At 37.4% G+C, this 24,306-nt stretch overlaps 1 protein-coding gene and 1 long non-coding RNA gene across 4 annotated transcripts in view; one reads left to right on the plus strand and one right to left on the minus strand.

The window, feature by feature from the left end:
* Positions 1-24,306, plus strand: part of LOC118530244 (uncharacterized) — a 169,756-nt gene that overhangs the window by 139,103 nt on the left and 6,347 nt on the right. The window lies entirely within an intron of this gene.
* PRKD1 (protein kinase D1) overlaps positions 13,552-24,306 on the minus strand; it is a 318,415-nt gene continuing 307,660 nt past the window's right edge. For all 3 annotated transcript variants that reach the window (XM_078053526.1, XM_078053525.1, XM_078053524.1), the window contains 2 exons: positions 15,389-15,474; positions 13,552-14,541 (listed from right to left, as the gene is read on the minus strand). In XM_078053526.1, coding sequence (XP_077909652.1) covers positions 14,323-14,541; positions 15,389-15,474 — 305 coding nt within the window. In that variant the 3' untranslated portion in view covers positions 13,552-14,322. The remainder of the gene's footprint in view (positions 14,542-15,388; positions 15,475-24,306) is intronic.

The following is a 24,306-nucleotide window of genomic DNA, read 5'->3' on the forward strand; positions in this document are numbered from 1 at the left end:
AAGAATGTTTTCAATATAATTTTACCTGAATTGATTAAACAAATAAATCCAAGTCTTTATTTCTTATTTAGATTTGCTGCTTATAGCTTATTAGAAGATTGAATGTAGAACAATATTTTTTTTTTTAAGTAGGCTCTATGCCCAACCTAAGGGTGAAACTCCAGACCCTGAGATCAAGAGTGGCATGGTTAACCAACTGAGCCAGCCAGGCACCCCTGAAGGTGGAACAATATTTGATATGAGTTTTCTAAGAGTCATTTTTCACCCAATCTAACTCTCCTTGCTTCAATGATGGTTTCATTACTGGAAATCATTGGGTAAAATCAAATTATAAATTGGGGCCACTTTAACCTTTAATCTCACAATTGACTGGCCTGATGCTGTTAGGGTAGTGGAACAGTTCCTCCTTAATAGGTTACTTGGGAGATGGAAGGGTCCATCAAAAGATTCCTGGTCCCATGTCTGATCCCAATCCTTTCTCCTCTCCACCACACCAGAGGACAGGAATGCCACGAGACAAGGAAGGGGGTAGAGGGAGAGAGGGAAGGGGAGAGAGAGAGACAGACAGAGAGACAGACACTGAGCAAGTGAGCTGAGTCCCTATGACTAAGAAAAGTAACAGGAACTGAGATATGTACAGTTAGGTTGAAAGAGTAATAAGCAGATCATGGAAGCAAGTTTAACCTGGAGAGAAATGCCTATGGTTGAACAGGCTAAAGAATTTCAAAGAGGTCAGGGATGTCTAACATTCCATTTTATTCTGTCTGCTATGATATAACTCCATATCATTATCCCTAAATGAATAATAACAGCCAACATTTATTACATGTTTACTGTATACCAGGGAGTTTCCTTTCATATGTTCACTTTATGCTCTTAAAAATTCTATGAAGTGGGAGCTATTATGAACCCAATCTTCAGGAAAGGTTTACAAAGCACAGATGCCTCGTGAACTGATAATTTAGGGAACTGAAAGGCTATGTTTCACATTTGAACAAATACAGACTAGAAAAAAATACAAGGGGATCAAAAATATTTTTTGTAAGTAGGAAGAGATAATCCAAGAAATATCAGACTACGCCAAGAATTTCCAGGAAATCCTGGATAAAACACTGGGTTTCCTACCTCACAAAGAAGATTTATTAATTTTTACAGGATAGAGTGGCTCAACTAGTTGGAAAGACTTAAACACATTTAGGCAACTGATATCAGAACACTATAAGCCAACATTGATGGACCAGTTCAAAAAACATGATATATATAACTAATGACTTAATTTTCTTTTCTGTATTTTTTGATTAATTCTTATTAATATTTTTGTTAGAACAAACTCAGACATTTATATGTCCCAATTTTCCAATTCCATAAATACTTTTGTTTTTACAATACTGAGATTTGGATCGATTAGAAAAAAAAAGGCAAAATAGAAAAGAAAAAGTCTTGAACAAATTTGGATAGGTTTTTCTGATTAAATGCTGTAAAACTTTATCACAAGGAACACAATCTCCACACTGTATACAGTTCTTTTCTCTAAGAACACATTTAGTGCTTGTTGCAATACATTCTTATATCAAGATCTAATTCCAGATACTTAAGGAAACCTCCAGAGAAGTTGGTGGATTGTTGTGTTTAACCAAACATCGATGTTTATGTAGCATGTGGGTGAAAAAATATTAATTAGTAGGGTGTTGGTTGAGCTGATTAAGAGTAAGAGTTGTTTGTTGCTGAGTTGAGTAATAAGGTAAAGAGCCAATCTTGTGCTGGGATGCACTTGCTTCCAATCCCCTCTCTTTTTGTCTTCACTGCCTTTTATCTCCCAAGGTCTGAGACCACTACGGTGGTCCTCAAGGACCTCCAGGGCCCTGAGAAACCCCACCCAGGCCAGGACCTTACCTGGCCTCAGTGATCTTCCCCTGCTTCAGCAGCTTTTGGGCTCTTCCTTATGGAACTGGTGGGGGGTGAGGGGGCGCTTACTCTCCAAACCTAAAATTCGAGGGAAAAGAAACAAATATAAACACGAGCTTTCAGACAGATTCAACATCAGTTCTGGGGACCTTTCTCTGGGACTTTGTCTCTTACAAACAAACACAACCTTACTTAAAATGCCAGGCATACTTTTTAGAAATGCTAAGAATCTCTGAAGGAACAAAATCATGTCAGGACCCTGTGTTCTCATTAATTTTGTCATTGTTTCTTTTAAAATTAGAAGGCAGTGTGGCCCTTCTCAAGCTGGTGGGGTAAACAATCAGTTTTTTTGTTTTTTGTTTTAATTTCCAATCCAAAGCATAGTTATACTTTTGGAAAGTATACTAGAAATGAATTACTATGAGAGTAAAATAAAAACAAGGACAAAAAATATGAATCTGCTTTTTAGTTATTATATTCAACAACAGAAAGACTATCAAATTGCTATAAAAATGCCTAAACACTTATAATTTCTGTACTCATCTTGTGGTGGCCCAAGACCAGCCTACTCCACAGATTTCACTTTTTATAGGACTACATTAGTGTCTTGGTTGGGGTTTTAATTTTACAAATAAGTGAAAACTATTGATTTTTTTTTTAATTAAAAAAAAATTTTTTTTACAGCAGGGACTGATTCTAACAGAAACCTCCTATCCTCCATATGCCCTTCTACTTAACATTAGAGTTTAAAAATATGAAGGGAAAAGGAGATGTGTGTGAATAAATCCAGCTGATACACATATATATTTAAAGGATCAGTGGGCTTTAAAATTGTTTTGATCCCCAAAATATTTTCTCAGTTTTTCTGAGAAGTGGTCATATCACCTCTTTGCCAACTGATCTTTTCTCCCTCCTAAACTTGGGGTAAAATAAGCTATGCTTGTAGCTATATAGTTATACTCAGTGTTCTTCCATAAACACACAATAACACATACACTAAAATAAAACAAAAAGAGAAAATAGAAATAGAATATGAAGCACCAATGTATGATTAAGGGCTTGGTCTCTGGAGCCAGACTATCTAGATTCAAATCCTGACCCCATCAGTTATTAGCTGTGTGGCCTTGGGTAAGTTACTTAATTTCTTTGTACCCCAGGCCCCTATCTATAAAGTTAAAAATATATAAAACGCCTATCATACAACCTTCATAGAGTTATGGCAGAGTTAAATGAAATGCTTGAGTTTTTGGCACCTTTATTACTTAAATCTTATATACCATTATTGTTTGGACATTTGTTTTAGGCTTTAGACTAAAGCACACCTTCAAGATTGGTTTGATGACTAAGATTCAAGAAACTTGAACCTTGGTTTCTGGTTCCAATCAAAATGGAGAAAACACATTCCACCCAGTTTCTTCCCCCAAAAGAAACTAAAATCCCTGGACATAATGCAGCAGCAGCTATCTGAGGACTCTGAAAAGTAAATGGTAGTAGGCAGATTGGGGAAGGAAACCAGAACGTGAAGTATCCCCAAATCAGCAATGAGTTTCCCATTTTTTTTCTTCTCTGGTATCTCTTAGCAATGAACTCAAAAGCAGCCTGGGACTTGAGACTGTGCACTGAATGTGAATAGAAAGGGCTCCAAGATAAGCTATTTCTTAGCTAATGAGCAAGGAAGGGCCCCCTGGTGTCAGAGAAAGTGAGGGAAAATACTCTGTGCTTTTTCTATGATTTCTCACCCCAGCTAACCCTAAAACAGCAGTGACAACAATGGTAATGACTGGCAGGCACTTAACACTCAAATGAAGGAGCACTTCCCCTTGACCAGAAGAACTCTGGTCCTAAGAGTGTAGGGAAATACCCCATTGTGTCTTTTTCTCTATATATCCTCTTGCTGCTTGGCCCTGGAGACAGATACTGTCATGCTAATAATGCTACAGAGTGAGGAAGCCATAGCCCTGACTTACTAGCGAGAGGACCATTAAAAGGGGGCTCCTGTGAGACAGAAGGTGTCAGGGAGATCTCAGAGAGGAGGGAGCTCAGGAAAATAATTCCAAAAAGTTGTATATGAACTTTTGGGCTCAGTCACAAGTTGTACATGCTTAAATCTATCTCTAGTCTGCTTATCAAAGACTTTGAGAAGTGAATGGTGAGGTAGACCATTTCCCAGATCCTAGACTGCCACCGGGTGGTGCACATAAAAGACAGGTCCAAATGACACAGCACAAGTGTTCAAAAGTTAACTGACTTTGGAACTACAGCCCACAGAAGGCACGTAGGAATTTGTAGCTTGAATCTAACAGGATCTATTACTATTAAAATCAAGAAACAAATAATGCAATCAATACTCTTTACAACATTTAAACAAGACTAAAGAACCTACATACTATTCAAAATATTCATGATAAAATCCCCAAATTTAACATACAGAGAAGCAAGAAACTCTCAACAGATGGCATAGATGTGGAAATTATCGGGAAAAAAATTAAAGTAGTGATTTTAACCATACTCCAAGAAGTAATGCCAAATACTGTTGAAATGAATGGAAAGATAAAAAGTCTCAGAAGAGCAATACGAGACATAAAAACAAAACTGAAGGTAAACTTTAGAACTGAAAAATACCATAACAAAAACCAGAAACTCACTGGATGGATTCAAGAACAGAATGGAAATGACAGAGGAACGAATTAGTAAGCTTGAACTTAGATCAAAAGAAAGTATCTCATTTGAACAAAAAGAGATTAAAAAAATGAACAGTCTTAGGGATCTGTGGGAAAATACCAGAAGGTTAAATATTCATCCCTGGAGTCCCAGAAAAATAATAGAAAGAGTGTAGTTCAGAAAAACCGTCATAAGAAAGAGTGAGGAAGTACTTTATAAATTTGGCCAGCCATAATTTAAAGATTCATGAAGCTCAGTGAAACCTAAACAGGATGAGTGCCAAGAAATCCATGCCCAGAAACACCAGAATCTAACTCCCAGAAACAAATGACAAGCAAAAAATCTTGAAAGCTACTAGAAAAAAATGAACCATTGCATGCACGTAGAGAGACGATATTAAATGATGGCAGATTTCCTTATCAGAATCCAGAAAGTAGTGGTCTGGTCAGTGGGATATTTACAAGTACTGAAAGAAAAGAAATGTCAACCCAGAATTCTACACTTAGTGAAAGTATCCTTTATGAATGGAGGTAAAATAAAGGTATTCTCAGATGAAGGAAAACTAGAGAAGCTGTTGCCAGCTGAAGTGCTCTTAAGGAAATGTAAAAGGGAGTTCTTTGGGTTGAATCAAAATGGCATTGGAGGACAACTTGGAATGTCAACAATGAAGGAAGAGGGACAGAGATAGTAAATATCTGGGTAAACATGATAGACAAATCTCCCCTTAACTCTTTTTAAAAATGTATGTTGAAAGCAAAAATTATAACAGTCTGATGGGGTTTTTTCTTCTTTTCTTTTTAAAGATTTTTATTTATTTATTTGACAGAGAGAGACACAGCAAGAGAAGGAACACAAGCAAGGGGAGTGAGAAGGGAGAAGCAGGCCTCCCGCTGAGCAGAGAGCCCAATGTGGGGTTCAATCCCAGGACGCTGGGATCATGACCTGAGCCAAAGGCAGACGCTTAACAACTGAGCCACCCGGGTGCCTCTGGGGTTTTCAATATAGATGTAATACATATTACAACTACAACATAAAGAGGAGAGGATAAATGATCTACAAGATTGCAAATTTATATATTGTACTTGAAGTTGTAAAATGTTACTTTTACATGCACTGTGAAACTTCAGGTATGTCTATTGTCATCCTTAGATCAACCACTAACAAAAAATTAAAGAGCTATAGTAAAATTCAACAAATAAACAAAAATGGAATACTATAAAGTATTCTAATAATTCAATATAAGGAAAGAAATGGAAAAGAAGGGAATAAAAAAAAGAGAGGAAATGAAAACAAACAAAAAAAATCATGGTAGACCTAAATCCAAAAATAAGAATAATTATGTTAAGTTTAAATTGTCTCAGCTATTTAAAAAAAAAAAAATTTCATAATGATTTTAAAAATCCAAGACCCAATTACATTTTCTCTACAAGAAACTCACTTTTTAATATATGGATGTAGGTTTAAGGTAGAAGAATGGAAAAGCATATACCATGTAAAATTAACCAGAAGGATACAGAAGAACTGAACAACACCATCACTCAAATGGATTTAGGTGACCTTTGTAGAACACTTCACCCCACATATTCTTTTCAAGTACACATGACACATTATCAAGATTGGCCATATCTTCATCATAACAAATTCAAGAAGAATGGAATCCTACAAAATATATTGCCTGATCATAAAGAATAACTAGAAATCAATAACAGAAAGATAACTGAAAAACCTCCAAGTAGCTGGGAATTAAAGAACATACTTCTAAATAATCCATGGTTCAAAGAGGATGACTGAAGGGAAATTAGAAAATATTTTGAACTTAACAAAATTAAAATACAACATATCAATATTTCAGAGATGCAGCTAAAGTAATGCTTGAGGGCAATATTTACCAATAAAATGCTGTATTAAAAATAAAAGTATCAAATCAATAATTGAAGATATACCTTAAGAAATTAGAAAGAATTCCAAAGGAAACAGAAAGAAAATAATAAAGATATGATCAATTAAATTTAAAACAAAAAAAGCAGTAGAAAAAATCATTAAAACTGAAATGTGGTTCTTTGAAAAGACTGATGAAATTGATGAAACTATAGTTAGACTAACAAAGAAAAAAGAGAAAAGATACAAATTACCAAAATCAGAAATGGAAGAAATCATACCACCACAAGCTCCACATATTAAAAGGATAACATGGGAATAATACAAATAAATCTGTATGCCTAAATTTGACAGCTTAGATACAAAGCATCAATAAATAAATGCCTAAGATCAGGAATAAATAAATAACATTTTGTCTATTTGCAGATGACTGTCCATGTAGAAATTCCCCAAGAATCTACAAAATTTCTAGAACTACTAAGAGCAGAACAGTTGAACAGACACTACCAAAAGAGACAGACCAATGGAAAATAAGCACAGGGAAGATAGTATGATTATCCACTGTGGGAATGCAATGAAAACTACAATGACATACCACTACACACTGATTAGAATGGTTAAAATAAATTTTTTAAGAGTGACAATACCAAGTGCTAATGAGACTATAGAGCAACTGGAACTTTCATACGCCTCCGGTGGGAATTAAAAATGGTATTGACAGGGGCACCTGGGTGGCTCAGTCGTTGGGCATCTGCCTTCGGCTCGGGTCATGATCCCAGAATCCTGGGATCGAGCCCCACATCAGGCTCCCTGCTTGGCGGGAAGCCTGCTTCTACCTCTCCCACTTCCCCTGCTTGTGTTCCCTCTCTTGCTGTGTCTCTCTCTGTCAAATGAATAAATAAAATCTTAAAAAAAAAAATGGTATCGACACTCTGAAAAACAGTTTGTCAGTTTCTTATAAGGTTAACAGACACCATATAACTCAACAACGGTGTTCATGGGTATCTAATCTAGAGAAATGAAACTTATTTTCGCACACAATCCGTACATAAATACATATCGCAGCTCTATTAAAAATCAACTCTAACTGGAAACAACCTCAATGTCCTGTAATAAGTGAATGGATAAACAAACTTGATACATCCAGACAATGGAATACTACTCAGCAATAAAAAGGAATAAACTACTGATTCATGCAATAACACAGATGAATCTCGAAGGCATTATGCTGAGGGAAAGAAACCAACCACAATAGTTTATATACTCTGTGATTCTATTTATACGAAATTCTGAAAAAGGCAACTCCATAGGGATGGAGAGCAGATTAGTGTTCACCAGGGGTAGATGTTGGAGAGAGCTTGACTCCAATGGAGTATCATAAAGAAGTTTTTTTTTTTTTTTTTTGAGTGATAAGACTATTCTGTACCCTGAATGTGATGATAGTTACATTAATCTATATGTGGTAAAACTCATAAAAAATGTAGACCAAAAAAAGTCAATTTTACTATATGTAAATTTTAAAATAAAAAATAAATCTGACTACTCCTTCATCTGCTCATAATTCAATGTGGAACATTAGAAACAAACTGTAGCCCTTTCCTGCCTCAATTTCCTTAGCTCAGATATCTATTTTTTATTGCTTTACTCATAGGATTAATGAGATAATATTTGTGAAATGTTTTGAGCTCCTTAAAAGGAAGTTGCTATGCAAATATAAATGTTGTTATCATTACCCAGGCCCTATTTTTTCTTTTGCTTGTATGATGAAGTTTATGGTCATCTTCATTTTCACATTATTTTTAATGAATTGTAACAATAAAATGTGGTAGCCAAGATATAAAATGAAGCACAGGCGTTAACAAGGCTAAAACTTTGTAATTAGAATTTGAAACATCAGTCTGTCTAAAGATAATTGGCTCTAATGATTATTTCTCTATGTACACAAGCTACAATTTTATGAAGTCCAAGTGTGGCTTATTCTTCAAGTTACTATCTCCTTTGAGATGTTCTTAGTTTGGGTGTCTGAAGAAAGAGAATCAAGTGCAAGGAAGAAATTCACCTCTGAAAATAAGAGTACTCTGTCTTCAAAAGGAAGTAATGAGAGGATAGTCTGTTTAATTTGGACTCTGCTTGCATTATTTTTTTTAAAGCCTTTTACTCTCTATGAACAAAAGCATGACTTAAATATTTGAATTCTTAGAACTGCACCCCCCCAAATTTTCTTATTTCTTTCTTAAGTGCAAAAGAAAAGAATTCCATAATTCCCCTTACAAAAATTGCAGTTAGCTTCCTACTTATTTTGGGACAAACGGTGAATTCTTCTTCCTGGTTTTTGAGGCTTTTGATAATTTAGCTCTATTTAACCTGGACAATGTTACTCCTGGGGTCTACCTTCATATTAACCCTTTACTTCATCAGGAGCTTTTCTTCTATTCATGTCAGGTTCTTCTGACTTCCCTATCTTTACTCAAGCGATTCCTCTTACTCCTCTCCCTCAATCTAAAGGGGCGAAAGCTCCTGCATAGAATCTAGCTGGAGATTTTACATGAGACCTAATATGGGTCACACTCAGGTATTTGCCCCTAATTATCCTTGTCTCTGTAGAAGCTAGTGGAATCCAGTAGCCAACCAATACGAGAGAGTTACCTGCCTTTAAATGCGGAGGAAAAATTATGAGGGGAAAATTAAAATCTCCTTGACAACTGAGATCAGTTAAGTGCCCAAAGCTCAAGTAAAGCCCAACCTTTGTTCTCAGACTAAGCTACACTAAAATATTTCAAAAGGAGAAGATCCAAGGGTTTCAGGGCATATTTAAAAAAAAACAAAAAACAAAAAACCAGCAGAAGACATGAAGATTCTTCCATTTCCCAGAAAAAAAAAATCTTAATTCAAAGTCTTACCATTTCACTTAAGATACAGAAAGAAGTTCTGCAGCAAATGTTCACACTTTCGTTCACACTTTTCAGCAGATCTGGTAGCTCAGATTCACTTAAAGAAACCATCTATTGTCAAAAGTTCCTGGACACAATCTTTGACAAAAGGAGGTCAGGAGAGGATGTGACATTCCCTTTTTCAAAAGAGCATTTGCCCCAGAGAACTAGAAACATAGAGTTGACAAAAAGTGTACATCATTGGCACCTTGTTGACATTCAGATTAAGCCATGCTTTCATAAAATCTATGAATTAGGAGATAATTTAGAAGTCATATTGTCTAGCTTCCTATTTTGTTATAGAAATAAATGAACTTCAAAGAGGTAAAACTAATTCCTGTCTAAGTCCTGAAATTCTGTGTTCCATAAATCTGTGGGATACATAGAATTCTTATTGAATAGAACTTTATTAATTTTTGGACTCCACAGCTTTTGTAACTTTAAGGAATCTGAATGTATCTTGTAGATAACTGGGAGCAGAGTCTTTGAGGATTTTAGAACATACGAGTAAAAGGATGAAAGCAAATTTGGTGAAGATAAATCTGGCAGTGGTGTGGAGAGTAGATGGGAGGGAGGAGAGCCTGAAGAAAAAGTTCCACCTAGAAGAAGTCTATGATGCAGCTGATTTAAAGGTGAAAATGATAATGCTGATTTTAGGATCTTTAGATAGATAGAGCCTATAAATTCATGGAGAGAGGAAACTGGATTGCTGAGAGTTTATAGTAGCCAATATGGATTTGGAAATAAATCATATGAAGAGAAAATATCAAAAAAGAAAATAAGGAAAACCTTGGCAAATGCAAACAGAGGTCAGGGAGAGGAGGAAATTAACATTTGTTGACCTGCAATACATGCCAGCAATTTGCCTAAGAAAGTTACATACTTATCTTAGTTATCCCAACTGCACTTTAAAATAGGCATTGTTGCCACTCTACTCATGAGGAGACTCAGAGACTTTAAAGTAGTTTGTCTAAGTTCACTAACAAGGCCTGGGGCTGGGATTGGATCTATGCCCATTAAGCTTCAAAGTTCACGCCCCTTTCAGTAGCCATCAAAATAAATGGAGTTAGGACCTCAGGGAAAAACAGGTCATAGGCAATATGGACAGTGACCCCATCTACCTCTCAGCTGCTATATTCCCAGCACACAGGAAGTGGTCAAGAGTCATTGCTGAGTGACTAAACAACAGTCAACCATTATTGATGGTTTTATCGACGTCTCAAGCCAAGTATGCACTGATTTGTATTGAATTTGTATTATTTTATTTAGTCTCTCACAACATGCCTAAAGATGTATGAGTGATTGTAGCGCTTTCATGGTCACCCAGAATTCAAGCCAAAGTTAGTCTGTCTCTACATTTGGGTTTCTAACCTCTAAGCTATGTTGAGAAAATCCATCCTTTTTGAGTTAGAGGCCATTGATGACTTTCGTGAGAAGAGGATTATCAATAATAAAAATGAAAATTTTATTCCATGGGATATAAACACAGAAGCCAAAGGGAAAAAAAAAGTGAGAAATTTACCAGAGAAAGAATAGACAGAAATTATTTTGCAAAAATATTTGCTAAAAGGAGAAGCCAGGCTCAAGATGATTTGTTTATATTGTTCTGTTGAAAGTGGGAAGCTGAGCCTGTTTTAAGTCAAGGGGTAATTTGTTGGTGGATACTAAAAATATCTAACAAAAAAGAAGGCAGTTAAAGAGAAGCAGGGGAGCAGAAACGATGTGAGACATAGGTCAAATTCAGGCTTAAAGGATGAATAGGAGCAAAAGCAAGGGAGTGGGCAGTGGGGGGGGGGGGACAGAACCATCTTATGGGCAATGTGTAAAGGCTGAGATGAAGGAACTTCTTCCCTTTTGGCCACTGAAAGCAGTCGGCCCTTCTCCATGGGCCTTGGTGTATCTTCAGATGAACCAGTACTTGGTTTCTTAAACCAAGTCCAAACAAATGGTCTGCAAACAGAATCACTTCACAGGGGTAGTCAAGCTTTAACACTGGGTAATGGATGCAGAGGAAACAGATGGCTTATTTTCACCGCTGTACTTACTTTACACATTCAATACAAAGGTTCATTACATATTTCTCAAAATGTCTCCATCAGAGTGAGTATTCACTAAACGCAAAGATGATCTCTTCCTTAGGGACAAATGGACATATCAAAAGCATCAGTGATCAAAATATTTTTCTCAGCACTGTCCTCTTGCTCAGGACAAATGTAAGAACGGTGGCTGTTTGTGCTGATGGTTCAGGATACGTAGAGACCAGCAATTTTTATGGCATCTTGGGCTGATAATGTCATTACCTAAGGAATATTGCTTCTGTGACAATGACAGAGGACACAGCCTCCCTAAAACATGCTTTTGTCATTTCTCTTATTTTTGTTAGAATCAGAAGATACTTCTGTATCAAAAATGCTGGGTTGTCTTTTAAATTAAACATAGACTATGGACATGCCCATATCATTTGATACTATGAGATACCACTGATGTGAAGTCTGGACAACTTTATTGATGATAATTTAGCATAGAAAGTGGGTGCTCATTCAATGAAATTGGATTCTTTGTAGATATTTTGGGTGGAAGAAAAGTGGCATGACTTTCAGTGGCCCCCCTTTCTCTGAAAACACACAGCCGTTTTTTCTTTTTCCTGTGCTTGATGACAAGGCACAATAGATGGTGTCAATAGCACACAGATGTCCTTTTGACATGGCTATTCTGAATGTAGCTGTAGTCATATTCATTACAAAATGTTGGAATGGTTGGTAAGGCTGGCCCCCAAAAGGCTGAAATCATTATCTCTCCATTGTATTTTCTACTGTTGTCTGCCTCATTTTTGAACTTCTTCCTTTGGCTTCTGTAATATTGCTTCATTTAATTCCATCTTTAAGCATTCCTTTTCAATTTTCCTTTCATTCTGACTGAACCTTCTGTATTGGTATTTCTCGGGTTTGTGTCCCAAGATGCCTTCTGTCTCATGCTATCCCCAAGGATCCAAGTCATTCTGATCAACATATGGTGGGATTTTGACTTACTAATCTGTATCTTCAACTCCAGAATTCTCCCCAAGCTCCAGGCACATATATAAATGCCTTCAGGATATCCCAAACTTGGTGTCCTATAGAACTTTATATTCACCATGTTCAAACATGAACTCACCCTTTCTAAGGCTGTAACTCCTTTTGATTAATAGTTCCATCAATCATCCAAGCCAAAACACCTAGGATTCATTCTGGATTTTTTTTAATTCCACATTTAAATTCTATTTACTACTGTTTTATGTCAGGTCCTCATCGTCCCAGAAGGGTTATTACAATAGTTTAGCTGGTCTTTTGGCTCACTCCTTATCCTGGCTTCTACCCAGACTTTGTCTTGCTGGCAGAGTGAACTCTATGATGTTGCTTATTCTTCTGCTTGAAAAGTTTCAATTGCTGTTCTGAGACATAAAGAGATAAATAATAATAGAACAGAATAAGGAATAGGTAATAATACAAAATAGTGACTAACCACTGGAAAGATGCAACCATTCTACCCCCTATCTGTAAATATTGTGTAGCCTTAACACGCTTACCTAATACATTTAAGTGTCTCAGAACACTTATAAAATTCTTCCAAATATTTAAAACACTTCTGTTACAAAGTAACAGTAATACATGCTAATGCTTTGTCGTCTTGCTACAAAGAAAGACAGCCCACATTACCCACTCCTTACCCCAAAGTCTGTTAAGTCCAATATTAGTTTTCTCTTTCCCAGGCTATAGAGCTTTACCTCAGGTGGCTTTCTCTTTAGGAATTATTCTCTAGTCTTTATGTGTTTTTGTAGTTCACTTTAGAACCTTCTTGTTTAGATAATATAGAAAGAAATTAGAGCCATTATTGTAATAAATCCTGGTTTTATACTGACTAAATCAGGATGCTACATCGAGACTGCCATTTGTAATATTCTTACTTATGCCTCCAAGTCTCCTGTTCGGTTGTTTTTCTCTGAGAGCTCTTTTTTCTACTGGAAACTAGATGACACGCTAGAACAGAAATACTTCATTACACCTTGAAACACATTTTTAGGCTTCATAGTAGTTAAAGCTAAATTCAAAACCATGAGACTTTCTCTGCTTTTTGAGCAGATACCTCTGCTCCTAAATGGCCTGAAAGCAAATGAAAATGATTCAGTCAAGTGGACACATTCTTTGACAAGAATATTTATTTGTTATTATTGAAAAATACACAAAGGCAAAAGGTTGCTTAGCTGCTGATTTTCCACAGTACAGAGGGTATTGTAAGAAAGGGGGAAATATCTGTTACAGATGGCAGTTTACATTTCTAAGGCATTTAGGCTTATGAGCAGTAGGCGCACCTAGGTCCACTTATTTAGTTTAAACATACTGAGGCACACCAGGCAGGCAAAGGATTTGAAACTATACAGTAAACTCTTCCATGCACTTGTGTCTAGGATTGTATATCCATCTCCCATCCCCCATCATTCGCTTTTTTTTTTTTTTTTCCATATGAGTTTTGGAGTTGTTCATAGAACTGGTAATAATCTACTCTTCAAGAGTTTCCTTATAATGACAATGCCAATGGGACACACAGAACAGAACTATTTCATGGACAGGTTCCGTAGACTCTTACCAAATTGAGGCTCCAGTAAGAAAAACACTGATTTGCAAAGGCACAGTGGAGACAGGTTTAATGCATTAAATACAACATGAATCATTCACAATAACAAGTTTAGTGTTTCAGGGAACTTTTGTTAATACAACACAGTTGGTCACACAAAATACAAATGCTTCTGTTGATTTGTCTTGGCAACTCAGATACATCAACAGTGCTAACAGTTTAACAGCTTTGTTCTCATCTGACAGAAAATAATGGCAGTTCTGCAAGGCAAATGTTAAACCTGACCGTATGTATTTATTAATTCCACAGTGTTTTGACAGATTATAGGAGATGGAACTCAGAGGATGCTGACACGCTCACTGAGGGCTCTCATCTCTATTTCTTCTGTTTCAGGACTGTCGCTGTGGCTAGCACTTGGATTGATCAGGTGAGCAGGGTACTGCAGCCCCTGCTCGCCTGCATACTGCTCCCAACGCAGGTCGTCGCTTTCATGGGTGATGTAGCGTTCCCCGATTTTGCACTCTAGCTCTCGCAAATCTAACCAGGTCTGATAATCCTGAGGAAGAAATTCCAAAATATTACCATAGAGACGATTACAACTCATTAAAATACGGTTTCATTTCTTGTTAGTTCCCACAACCGATGAGTTACCCTTTTCCCTTCCACTCTATCCGTGCTGTGTCTCGCATCACGCATCCTCAGGTGGAAACATCAGCACCAAAGCCTTCCTATTTACCTAAACTCTGCAAATGCAGACTGTTTATATGATATCATGCATCAAAGAGTGGGCAATTAATGCTTGCAGTCAACCAATTAGGAATACTGGTATTCCTCTGAAATTTAATGCCTATGAATAATCCTTCAGTATTGCATAGTATCATTTTTCTAATGTTTAAGTTTAATGTGAAAATAAATATATAAGAGGAAACAAACACATGCATATACTTTATATTTGTTATGCATTTGTTCCATGAATATTAGCCCAGGATTTAAAAACGCAGCCTCCAAATGAGTATAGTGCATGACCAGATGAGCATCTGCTTGGACATTTATCAGGATTACACATATAGACACTCTTGAAATCTGGTCCTTGGAGTTTTATAATGACCCTTAAATTTTTTTTTTGTTTTTCTGTTTTTACTTTTGGTGCATGTGTAAGGACATGTGCATGAGTGTGTAATGTGGTATATTTCTCCCCCGTCAAATATTCTTGGTAGAGAGAAAGATCTAGAAACACTAAATTGTTATTAAATCCTAAGATATTGCATGCATTTTGGCAAACAAATTGATATAAGAATAACAATTTTAAGACTATGACAAAAGATTTTTACATATAATACCAGAATCTTGTAAATATTTAGAAGTCCATCTGATTGGGAAAATATCCAGCGATTGATGTTTACCTGTAGCCAAGGGTGACTCAAGGTCTTATCCACGCTATAGCGCTTTCTCATTTTTACTTGCAGCAAGTTATTGATAAGATCAATGGCTGAAAAAAATTTCAATTATTGATAAAAACAGATGACAAATCTGGAACATATGCATAATTCATTTACAGTTTATTTCACACTGTTAAATGCAGCATAGTGATAACAGGCACTAGAACCTGAAGAAAATACCTCTTGAGAATTCTAAAACCTTGGCCTTCATTTTATTTTGGATGTTAAAAAATGAAATTGAAAATAATTATGGAGGAGGAAGTCTGAGTCTTTTGTGAACACGATGTGAATTTCTCTTGGTCTGGTCTTTAATACACTTTTCTAAAGTAGGAGTTTTGTTTAAATGTACATCATTTAACTATTTCTTACACTAACTGCAGGATACAACTAATATTCAAGAGAAAGCATTTACTAATTTTGTTATAAAATGTGTTTAAAGTTTAAATACGCATAATAGGCTTCAAAGTCTTGAATCAAATGACAGACATCTGGACACCAAATTTAAAAGAAATAAAATAAAATATAACATGGGCCAAGATTCAGGATAAACTCAGAGCCTAAAAATGGCCCAATAGGAAAACACTCTGGTCTCTTTCACTTTGCTTTTTAAAATATCCAATGAATTGGAATTATATCAGCCTTCATTGTTTACTAGAGGAAGACAGGAAAGAAAACAGGTTAGAACCAGTCTGTCCAGCTTAGTACTCTGATTGTGATTGGGATTCCTACAGAGTGTAATTCAGAGGGGGGGCGGGGAAGTGATTTTTCTAGTTATCTAGTTACAAAGCACCTGAGTTACCATGTGACAGAATTTTCCCTCACCTTTGTAAAAATTGTATTTTCAGCCTAGATTATTAATAGGTCATTATTAAATTCACTATTACACTTCTTACTCATTCTTGTAATAACTTCCCATATTTCTTTCATCTTAGCATTTTCTTCCCAAGAAAGAGCTTAGCGAAATCTGCCAAACCAATGGAAGCATTCACATTTCACCGGAGTTCATTTCTATCCTTAACCTACCCTGGTCATTAGGTTTCCTGAGAGATGGATCTTTCCCCTCCAAATCTTAATCAAATAGGTAGCTGATATAAAAAATGTGAATTAATTCCCCAACTTCCCTAACCACCAAGTCCTGATTCAGGTGACTTTGACTCTATGTACGGTCTATGTCAGCCTGTATGGATCTGAAAATACAGGCAATCACAGGGGTCCAGAGGCAACTGGGACAAAGACTGCTTCAAACAGAATGAATCAGAATCCTTCTCATTATCGGGCAAAGAGAAATTATGTCTATAGTCTTTTGGCAATCCAGAGTTCTATCTCTCTGACACTAATATTCCAAGTATTTGTCTGCATGCTTGAATGGCTGGAGAATCAAACACCTAAGAATCCTTCGACTGGAGAAAGTAAAGGCAATAGCACACATTTCAGTGCTGTCTAGGCCCATATACCCTTGCCTCAGCGAGGATATCTCAGGAAACACGGTACTTAGTACAATTTCAAACTCCAAGCATGTGTTCCCAGAGAGCTTTTGAAAGTATAGCTCTCTCAGTGAACTGTGTATTGGGCATGTGCTTTAAAACATCCATTCACATGATTTACTCACTGGTGAGTAAACTGCACCTTCCATTCTTGCTGCTGTGAAGTCAGAGAGCAGAAATGGAGGATGAGGGGAGACTCGGGAGAGCTTATGTGCTACTGTAAGTGCGCCATGGCATTACGTTTCCCCAGACCCCGCAGGCAATAAATACAGGTTATTAATTCACTCATTCTGCTTTGAATTCTATAATTAGGAAGGTAGGAGTACAGTAACTCAACAAAAGGCCTGGTTTGTGCCCAAATGCACCCCAACAGTGAGCCACACTGCCTAATGGGGAGGGAAGGACTGCCAGAGGAGAAACTGTAAGCGTCTGAAGGGAATGGAATATGTGGAGATGGAAAATTTTTTCTGCTGAAGGAAGCACACAATCACAGGTCTGACTACAGCCGCAGTAGCCGGGCGATGTGAATAAACACAGCAAAATAAGGGCAAGTACCACCAAGAGAAAATCGTTTAGCATATATGGAGAGAATTAGAAGGGATACGTGTGTGCATATAAATATGTGAGTGGATTTGTGTGTTTACAAATATATTTTGTGGCTCTTGGTAGAAAAAAAAAATGGGGATAATTAACTTTGGGCACCTGGTGTTACTCAGAAAATAGGCCCATCATTGAGAGCTCCATTCTAATTGTCGCTGTTTCTGGAGCTCTTAAAACATCCTTTTTATTAATCAAGTCATACAATCCAGCATTAACTGTACCATCCAAAATGCCTTTCACTAAACCCACTTTTAAAAGAAATTCTAGTTTTGTTTTCACAATGTTCTCTTTATTGGCTATGTTCCTCACATGGGTCAACCATTCATTTATCTGTTCATTCACCATTCATTCACCAAATCTTCCCTAAGGAATGACTGTTGGCAATTACTTAGGGAACAAAAGAGTTAATGATAAAGCTCTAACCCTAAAAAGCTCCCAATCTAGTTACAAAGGCAAAACGTGAGCGCGCACAGACACCCTGGAGATAGTATGAGACTATCTCCAACGGTCCAGTCTATTTCATATGCCCATGAATACTAGTGACAAGAATTTGTTTCTCCTATAGTGTGCCCCAAACTGTCTTTTTATAGCTAACCCACATTAACTTGGCTCTATTTTGTATGACAGTTTTTCAAGTCTTAGGGACAGCAATTCACCTTCACTTCACCTTCTTACAGTTCCTTCAGCTGTCCTTCACACTCCTCATTCTTCCTGTGCACCCTTGACATTCACTAGCTTTTCTTCAATGTTCCTATTCATTGTTGACAGAAGCCTCCTCATAATTAACTGACTTATTTGTACACACAGATATTATTCAGGTAGCCTAGAATTGAGGGTATTTTAAATTGCACATTCATATTCTTACATAGTCCTGATAACAACCCTATGAAAGTAGTTACTATTTTCATTGCCACTTTATATAAAAGGAAAAGGTCATGTAACTTGGCCAAAGTCAGACAGCTCCTGAGCTGAGACTGAAATCTGGGGGTCTGGCTCCAAAGCCCCTGCTGTTAAAGACTATGGCATATAGCAACCAGATCATACCATTAACTTATTATTACTAACTGATATTAATGTTAAAAGTTAATTAAATTTAACATTTTTTCTAATTTTGAACATTAAATTCTTCTTAATTAGGTTTCTACCACACTTTTATGTTCTTATGTTCTTCTGTGAGTTTAACTCAACATTTTGGCATTCAAAGACTATTTTGAATATGGTATGAGCCCCTCCTATCGTAAGGGCTAAGTATCCTAGCTATCTACCACTTCCAACTGAATGAGTCTATCTGCTACATATTAATCAGATTACTAGAAACCTTTTTTTTTTTTGGTCAGGAAAATGCTTTAATATGAGGCTGGATGACTCTATCCTAGATCATACTCCCAACTGCCATGCCTACTGGTTATTCTCAGAGCAAGGCTGACAAAAAAAAGGCAATCGCCTCCTAGGAGTACTGCCATCCAGTCCCTATTTTATCATCTTTTTTTTTTTTTAAAGATTTTATTTATTTGACAGAGAGAGACACAGCGAGAGAGAGAACACAAGCAGGGGGAGTGGGAGAGGGAGAAGCAGGCTTCCCGCCGAGCAGAGAGCCCGATGCGGGGCTCGATCCCAGGACCCTGGGACCATGACCTGAGCCGAAGGCAGATGCTTAACAACTGAGCCACCCAGGCGCCCCCCTATTTTATCATCTTTTCCAAAGATGGAAGATGGATGGGAGATTTTTTCCAAATGCTTTATTATAGTGAAGGCACATTAGTCCTCAGTAGTACTTATTTTACCATTCTTATTTAAAAAAAAAAATTCAATTATTCTGGAAAAAAAATTAAGTAAACTAATATTGACTAATACTGACTTTTAGTCATTTCCTTCTAAGGGCCAGGATTTGTTTTCTAAATGTTTGAACACTATCTACTCTATCATTCAGTCTAGGATTTTGTCAAGGATCAATGTTAAGCTTCTTGTTGAATGAATTCAGAATTCATTCTTGACCCCTTTCAGAAATTCAGAAACCTCTGGCCTGTCTTAAGTATCCTGGCATCTCTCTCATTTTATCCATGATTAAAAATTACTCACAATGGCTCTAAGAGCACCACTGTGAGCTTCTTTAATATGCAGTCATAAACATTTATCATATTTATAGATGCCACTGAGTGTCCTTCCTCTTGTGATACGAGCTAACTCCCAGCAGAAACTACTAGGTGTAATATTAAGAGTGTAGAGGGTCCAAGCTAAAGGAAGAGGAAGCCAGTAACAAATAAGCTAAAAGACTAGTAAAACTGGAGTAGCCCCAGCAGTCCCAAAATAGAGCCAGCAATCAGAAGAAAAGTCCAGATGGGGGTCTCAACTCCAGTTCCCAAATGTGAAATCAAGACTCAGCAATCTGATCTAAAGGGAATGCAGGGGATGAGGGGGAGGGAGAGAAAATGGGAGAGACAGATACAAAATTGGGCCATTCTGTGAATTTCTCTCAAAACTAAGCAAAGGAGAGAGGGAACACGTTCTGGGTCTGGTTGTGGGAAACAGGAGTACAGAAGAGGACTGCCTTAGAATGGAAAGTCAGAAGGAAAATGCATGTTGGCACCACAGCAGAGCAGAACTCCAGAGTCCAAGGGGGAAGGTAGAAGGAGGCAGGAACTCCAGGTTCTCCAGAGCTCCGTGAAGATCTGCAGTCGAAGAGGTTTCCATAGCCCCATGAGAAAGGGATACTGGAGAAGGAGATAATGTCTCAGAAAATCTTGGTATCTTGTACCTCCTTCCCTAGATATAGCAAAAAGGATATATCCAAATACCTGCCTTTCAAGAGTTAAAATTTACTGCAACACAGTGCTGGTCTCCACAGTTCTGGGCAATCAGCAGATGGAATTTTGAATAGCTAACACTGGCTAGGGCAAAAGCTATGCAGGGAATCCTTTATTCCCTCGGGTTATATATATATATATTTTGTTTCACAGTGTCCTCCTTTTATTCTCTCAGTATGAAGACTCCCCCATCGCTCCCTGAAGAAAACAGGAGAAAAATAGGCAGTGGCTGATTTCTCCTCTTTGCAGTAAATATGGTAACTTTTTCAGAGACTAGTAGGATTACCTTCTGCCATTTATTCTGGGAGTTAGCCTTTCTAATATTCTGAGGGTTTTGTTCTCTTCCTTAAACTCAATCCCCTCCTTCCCTGTCATTAATAAACTGTCGTAAATCCAAGCTCTCTAAACACCTTGGAGAGCCACATCGAGGTGATAAGGGAGAGAAGCAGAAAAATGTTCACCTTTAGTCCAGAAGGCTGACCTATATAGCCTGCAGAGTTTCAATATAGATCAAATACATGCTGGTTGCTACATTCTTAAAGGGTCTCATGACTGCCTGTCTATCTCACCAATAGTTAATATCGAACTGAATGATAAGCACCAGAGAAATCTTGTGAAAGTAGTTTTACAAGTAGAAACTCAAAGAAGACATTTATGATCTAATACTCCCTGCACCCTCCTCCTTGAGCACTAGGCATATAAGCACCAGCTTCATTCAGTAAAGTGTAGCTCTTTCTGCACGCGGGTCCTGTCCCTGTGCTACTTAAATAAACTTATGAAGTTGCACCATAAAACATATCAAGAATTCTTTCTTGACCTTCGTGCCAATGATCCCACCACAGAGGCAATGTGGAAAGTCTTTCCCTTTTATTTGTTATTGGAAAATTTTAAGCAATTGTATGGTTCAAATTTTCATTTTTAAAGAATCCCTTATCCTTCATGAGCAAAAGAGCTTTGTGCCTTCTAAAATGTCTCTAGCCATGGATTCACACTGATGTTTCCTATAAGTTAGAAAACAAGAGAAAAGAAAATCTGTTTTTTGAAGCCTGATGTTTCTTTTTTGCCACAATAAATTCTTGGCTAACATGGTTACTTTCCCCCTAACTTCCTGTATAGCAATTTCTCTCATTGCCCCATCAGCTGAGAGTCTAAAATGTCAGGAAAGCAAAGAGAAAATTGAATCAGACGTTCTCTTTTGCTGGAATGGAACTTTAGCAGATGTTAGGATAGCTAAAGTTCTGGGTAGCCTGTCTGCCAGGTGTACAAGTATATCGGAACAAAACCAAAACTAAATCGTATATGCAGGTGCTGAAGGGCTTTGTTTTAATAGGAAAAGAAATGTTCCATCAGAGTGCTAATTGTATGGATTCCATTTTTTCTGGCATCAAAATTCAAAATTACCTTTGAAATTGTAGAGACTATATTGCAGTCATTCTGTATTTCAAAGTAAATACCATGTGTATGGACAGAATAGGTTCTGTGCGGGGCGCCTGGGTGGGTCAGTCGACTGAGTGTCCAACTTTGGATTTTGGCTCAGGTCATGATCTCAGCGTTGTGAGATGAACCCCAGGTTGGGCTCCATGCTGTGTGTGGAGCCTGCTTAAGATTCTCTCTCTCCCTCTCCCTCTGCAACTCCCCCTTCCCTGACCTCTCTCCCTCTCTTAGAAAAAAAAAAAAATAGGTTCTCTCTATATAGATTGGTACATTTGCATACGCCATTACTATGGCTAAACTGAAGGACATCCAAAACCTGGAGAAAATCCTACCAAATGAATAGAATTGGACATATTTGAATATATAATAGGTCCCGCGCGTCAAACCTCTCAGTCATTTCCCATTTCCCATCTTGTATTATCTCAGTATATGCCTGTCTTCCCCCCAATTCTTCCCACTAGATTTTAACTCCTTTAAGGTCACACAGATTATGTACTGATTTTTGCACATAAGTTTCATAAATATTTAAAATAAAATGCATCATTCAGCACATTAGAAAAATGCTTGCTAAATGGCATTTGGTAGATTGAATACATTAATTAGAAATTTAAATGGCCACTTTCTCAGCTCTAAGTTTTAATATCCACATTATGTGCATATGGTTTGTATTATTTTGGTTAAACATATCCCTGGATGGAAAGACATCACAACTCTATAAAATGTAATAGATCACAGGATTGGTGACTTCTATCAGAAAATCAAAATAATGCTGAGAATACCTGAAATAGAGATCATGTTATTTTGCAATGTTGATTTTACAGAAGAGAAATTACCTGTGAATCCCATGGGCTGACCTCTTTTTTCCAGAAACAGTACCTTTTCAACACTTCCCACACTGTCTTCTGTCCACCCACAAACTAGTCAGGTACAAATTTTCAAATAGGAAACCAGATCAGAACTATTATTCTAGTGATGGAGCCATCATCTGTCAAACCACTGCACTCCTTGCCTTCAAGGACGTATTTTCTTTTCCCCCTTTCGATTCTGCCTCACTGCCTGTCACAGTGTAGTGCTCAGTACTTCTCTCGGTTTGCTTCATGCTGATGCTAAGTTGTGTGTTTATTTTAAAAATCATTTTGCAACCCTTCACATTCCAGCTCTCAACCCAGCAAGCTGTTGCCCGGCAACACTAACCGGGACGCTTCTCCTGGGCTGAAACCAGACGCTGGCAGCAAACAAGGCCACTAGAAATCATCCTCTTACTCGGTCTGAGTCAATGACCGCAATCCAGTCAAGTGCAGGACCTTTCGAGACTCAAGTCGGTATCTTTCCTTTTCCAGTTCTTTCTTCTGTAGAAAGTTACTCTATCAATGGTTATGCCTTTGTTTTACAATTTCAGTTCCTCTTGAAGACTAGGAACACAATCTTGGAAATCGTGAGTTGTTAAAAAACTGCCTACAGCAGCCCCCAAACTGATGCCAAATTGGTTCAAAATTTAAGGTAGAAATCAAAATACATTTACTACACGATCCTAATGATATTCAGGTGGATTTTTTTTTCCCTTTTTCACTGCACATTAAAATCCTTTGGAGAGGCTTCTGTGTTTCTGGTTTTTAAAAAAATGCTAATACTCAAGCCGCAGGTTCAAGTGAAAATCTTTAGGGAGGGGCTTCCAGGTATCAGTATTTTTAGAAGTATCTCAAGTGTTTGCTAGTATGTGCAGCTATCGTTGAGAACAACTCTGCCAAGCCGTGCTTCTCAGACTTTTACATGCATATGAATAATCCAGGGATCCTACACTGAAGATTCTGATTTGGTAGATCCGGGGTAAGACCTCAGAATCTATGGTTTAGTGGATCCCGGGAAGAACCTTAGACCACATTTTAAGTAGCAAGGAACTAGAGCTATGAGAACATTGACAGGAGTTAATAATTGGTTAATATCACCTAAAGGGCCCCTGAATGGATGGATGTAAACATAGAGAAAGGTCTCTAAACATAGAGAAAGGTATCTGTCCTCAGCCCTATCTGGTTCAGTATTCTGCAATGAAGACACAGAAGGGTTTTAGGATTCAGAGGATGCCAACAGGAAGAGCAAGCAAATTGGATTACGCAAATAACTTCCAAAGTAACTGTATCTGCAGCTATGGGCCGTACTAATAAGATAACATGTAAAAGGGATAAATGAAACGAAGTCCTCTTTTTAGGTCCCACTTCCTCCCCCCCCCCAAGGAAAGGTCTAAGTACAGAATTGGAAAACCTGGCTTACCAACAACATTCTGAGAAAGAATTCAGGATTCTAAATCCACAGTAAACTCAACACTTGTTTACTTACTGTTCCCAACTCAACTGTGATTTTATGTCATGCTAAAAGAAATGTGTTCTTTATCATGAGGAAGTGGTGACATCACTTTACACTTAACTAGACTCACGGAACCTGAGTGAGAACAGTTTTGGGGTTCGATTTCAAAAGAACATAAATGAAGATAAGAGTGTTTGGACCAGAGTGAACAAGAGGCTGTGAAGGAAAAGCTGACTGCCGGAGAGGAGAGGACAGGAGA

Source organism: Halichoerus grypus, chromosome 8 (assembly GCF_964656455.1).
Source record: "Halichoerus grypus chromosome 8, mHalGry1.hap1.1, whole genome shotgun sequence".
NCBI lineage: Eukaryota > Metazoa > Chordata > Mammalia > Carnivora > Phocidae > Halichoerus > Halichoerus grypus.